We start from the raw sequence: 3,404 nt of genomic DNA, 5'->3' as shown, positions 1-3,404 counted from the left end.
CTAAGCTACATGTAATTAAATGGCCATTTAAAGAACTAAGAGAAATAACATCTTAATTAAAAAAAATGTGCAGTGTACTGAACTCATATTAAAAAAATAATTTGAAACAACAGCTAATGCAGCTTTCCATTTTTTAATTTCTTTAAATATTAGAATATTCTTAAAAATCATACAGCATAGTATATAATCAAATACATACTTCAATAAACATGCTCTTTTTTTGGAAACACTCAGGATTTACTCACAATGAACGATTACAAAGTGGAAACACTACTAAAACATTCTTTTCTGAATCAATTTTATTAAGAACAAACTATCACAAAAATTATTACTTGATACTTCCTAATTTAATTTGTAGCTTTTACTGTCATGAAGGAAGAGGTTTAGAGGTTTTATAGTTTTAGTAATGGATGGCCAAGACGTCTAATGGGTTGCCCTACGGATGCGCCGAACTCTTTAGCTGAAACTTGGGCGCTTCCTATAGGGGATTTTATGGATAGCCCAACATCATGAGACGATTTACCTGTAAAAAAAGATGCATTCTAAAATATTTTGGTTCTTTACGGATCATTTTGTACAAATGTTTGTAGGGAAACTTGAGATTGTTGTATATTTATGCCAGAAACATTTTCTGATAAGGACTTCAATTTCATTAACTTACCATTTAGTAAATGATTTTCACTGTCATCATCCGAGGTTCTGCTTTGTACTATAGTATTTATTTTCTGGTTAGCAAGAGAAATGTTATTGGTGTAAGGGGGTAAGTACTCCGACGATGGTTTTGTTACAGTTGTAGCTAAAAAAAGTCTTGTTAATATAAATATATTATAACTTTATGTGCACAAGTTCTCATAAAGATCAGGAAAAAGAAACTTAAGTTTTTGCTAAGTCAATTTTTTTTTATTTTTGGACTATTTTTTTTTTTTTAATTTTAAGTTTCAGTATTAAAATCTGCTACGTGCTTATTTTTGATTTTGAATTGCAGTTAATATTTGAATTTTGGCTGAAATTTCCGTGGCTTTGTATTTTTTTTAATTTTACGATAAATAAGCTGAAATATTAAGCGGAATTAAATAAATTAATTAAATTAAAAATAAAAATTAGTCTTAGTCCTAGTCTAAGTCCTTTTCAAATTAACACCCTGTATATGTAGCACAGATTACTATCATCATCTTTGGCGATTTAAATACAAAACGTAGTATGATAACAAGATTGAAATGATTTATAGAAAATAATAATTATTGTGACAATATAATATAGCAAAAATAAATTATTTATAATTATTATAAATTAATTAACAATCAATAAACTTACGTTTTTTACCTGAAATCTCAAATTGATTAAAACTGTGGTCTTCTCCCTGAGCCAAAGTACCTCCTTGATAATTTACTTGTCCACTGTTATCTCGAATCGTAGCACTAACATCCCCATTTTCAATTTGAGCCTTTATAACAGTTCCGTTTTCATTTAAGCTATTTGCTTTAGCTTTACTTGCTGACTCTCTGATATTTGATTCAAACTTACTACGCGTAATTAAAAACCCATATTCACCGTCCTCTTGATGTTGATTAGAGATACCTCCTTGCCCTTGATAATTTACTTTTTCACTGTTATCTAGTGATGGAGTAACACCACCATTTTCCAACTGGGCCCTCAAAACGGATGCATTTTCATTTAAGTTATTTTCTTTAGTACTCGCTGACCCTTTAGCATCTGGTTTAAACTCACTTCGCGTGATTAACACCCCATATTCACCCTCATCTTGATAATTTACTTCTCCGCTGTTATCTCGTATCGGAGTACTAACACCCCCATTTCCAGACTGAGCCTTCAGAACGGATCCACTTTCAATTAAGGTATTTCTTGCTGCTTCTCCTCTGATAGTAGATTTAAACTTACTATGGGTAACTAAAGCCCCATATTCATCCTCATCTTGATTTTGATGAAAAATACCTCGCTCCTGATAATTTACTTGTCCGCTACTATCACGTGTTGCAGAATTAAAACCCCCAAATTGCAATTGTGCAGTGGATTCACTTCCAAGGCTATTTGAGCCACTTCCTTTAGAATTTGCTGTACCTCTGAGTTCATTTAAAGTGGTTCCTTGCAGAGAAGTACCACCAACGAGATGTGTTATTTGGGCATCGCTTAGTACCAACTTACCTACTTTATCGATTTGTTCTAGTTTTACTTTTCCATTAATTCGTACGAGTAAGTTCAAAACTTGATTTGTGTTTTGGCCTGTAAAATAAATATTTCGTTTCGATATGCAATCTCCAAAGGGTACAATCAAGTAATATGTGGTTAACATTCTATTAAAACATACCTTGTTTGTACTCAGAACTAATGGCACCATTTCTAAATTGAAGCTGTATTGCTGATCCGGTTCCATGATTATTTAAGCTATTTCCTTTAGTATTTGCTTCACCTCTGACCCCGCTTATTTGACCTCCTTGTAGAGAAATACCACCTTTTAACTGTGTTAGCTGAGCCTCACTTAGCGCTAAGTTAGCATCGACTCCATAATCGCTTATAGCCGTATTTTGTTCCCGATTTAAAGCATCTGCATTTCCAAATTGAAACTCCTTAACAAACCCATCTCCATAGCTATTTCTCCCGATATTTCTTGCAGCTCCGACCCCATTTATTTCACTTACATGTGAAGAAATTCCACCATAAAGATTGGTTATCTGGCCATCGTTAATTACGATGTTATTCGTCGCTTTTTTAGTTTCTACATTTTGTTGAAGTTTTATATGCCCTACGATTTGAAGGACTGGAGGAAGATTCACCAACTGATTGGTATTTGGGTCTGCAAAATAGATATTTCGCTTGTATATGGATCGTTTAAAAGGTCCATCGACAAGATCTCCAAAGACTGTATGTGCCTTATTATTAATTGGCTCTATTGTTGCAATTAATGCGAAGAATGTCAATATGCTATGAAAGATATTTTTCATCATGTATCTAAAATATATATTCAAAAATGCAACAAATAGTGTTTATAAATTATTGTTATAGACTGGGAACTAATATCACTACCAACCTACCTTGTGGTTCTTTTGCAATCCGCCTTAAATTTAAGCGATATGTTGGGTGTATATCTTAGACAAATATGGGAGACTCAACACTGTTCACCTGATACTGAAAATTAATCTTAAAAGGTCAATATTTAACCGTTAAAAAATAAACAAATAACCGGTTTTTATGCAATTAAATTACCCCTTCTGGTTTTTTGTTTATTAATGATTTTTAGAAATCATCACCAACTATGAAAATAGGTTTGTTATCAGATTGATAACCTTGAATACTACCTAATATACATATAGTTTATTATGTAAGATCTTAATTTTTAAGTTCTTGTATATTAAATAGGTTTATTAGTATAATTTAGAGGTTAATTA

General features: G+C 32.0%; 1 protein-coding gene across 2 annotated transcripts; it reads right to left on the bottom strand.

The window, feature by feature from the left end:
- Nucleotides 1–281: 281 nt before the first annotated feature.
- LOC126736220 (uncharacterized) lies at nt 282–3,161 on the bottom strand. Of its 2 annotated transcripts, none has more exons than XM_050440475.1 (5): nt 3,051–3,161; nt 2,327–2,967; nt 1,315–2,241; nt 662–796; nt 282–523 (listed from the first exon to the last, which is right to left on the bottom strand). In XM_050440475.1, exons 2-5 carry the CDS (start codon nt 2,961–2,963, stop codon nt 393–395), a joined length of 1,830 nt encoding a protein of 609 aa, XP_050296432.1. In that variant the 5' UTR covers nt 2,964–2,967; nt 3,051–3,161; the 3' UTR covers nt 282–392. The 2 variants fall into 2 exon arrangements, with proteins under 2 accessions (XP_050296432.1, XP_050296433.1); XM_050440476.1 differs by having other exon boundaries at nt 1,324–2,241.
- Between the last annotated feature and the right edge of the window lie 243 nt (nt 3,162–3,404).

This window comes from Anthonomus grandis, chromosome 5, assembly GCF_022605725.1.
Source record: "Anthonomus grandis grandis chromosome 5, icAntGran1.3, whole genome shotgun sequence".
NCBI lineage: Eukaryota > Metazoa > Arthropoda > Insecta > Coleoptera > Curculionidae > Anthonomus > Anthonomus grandis.
Note: the sequence above shows the minus strand (reverse complement) of the source record. Positions and strands in the feature narration are given on the sequence as shown.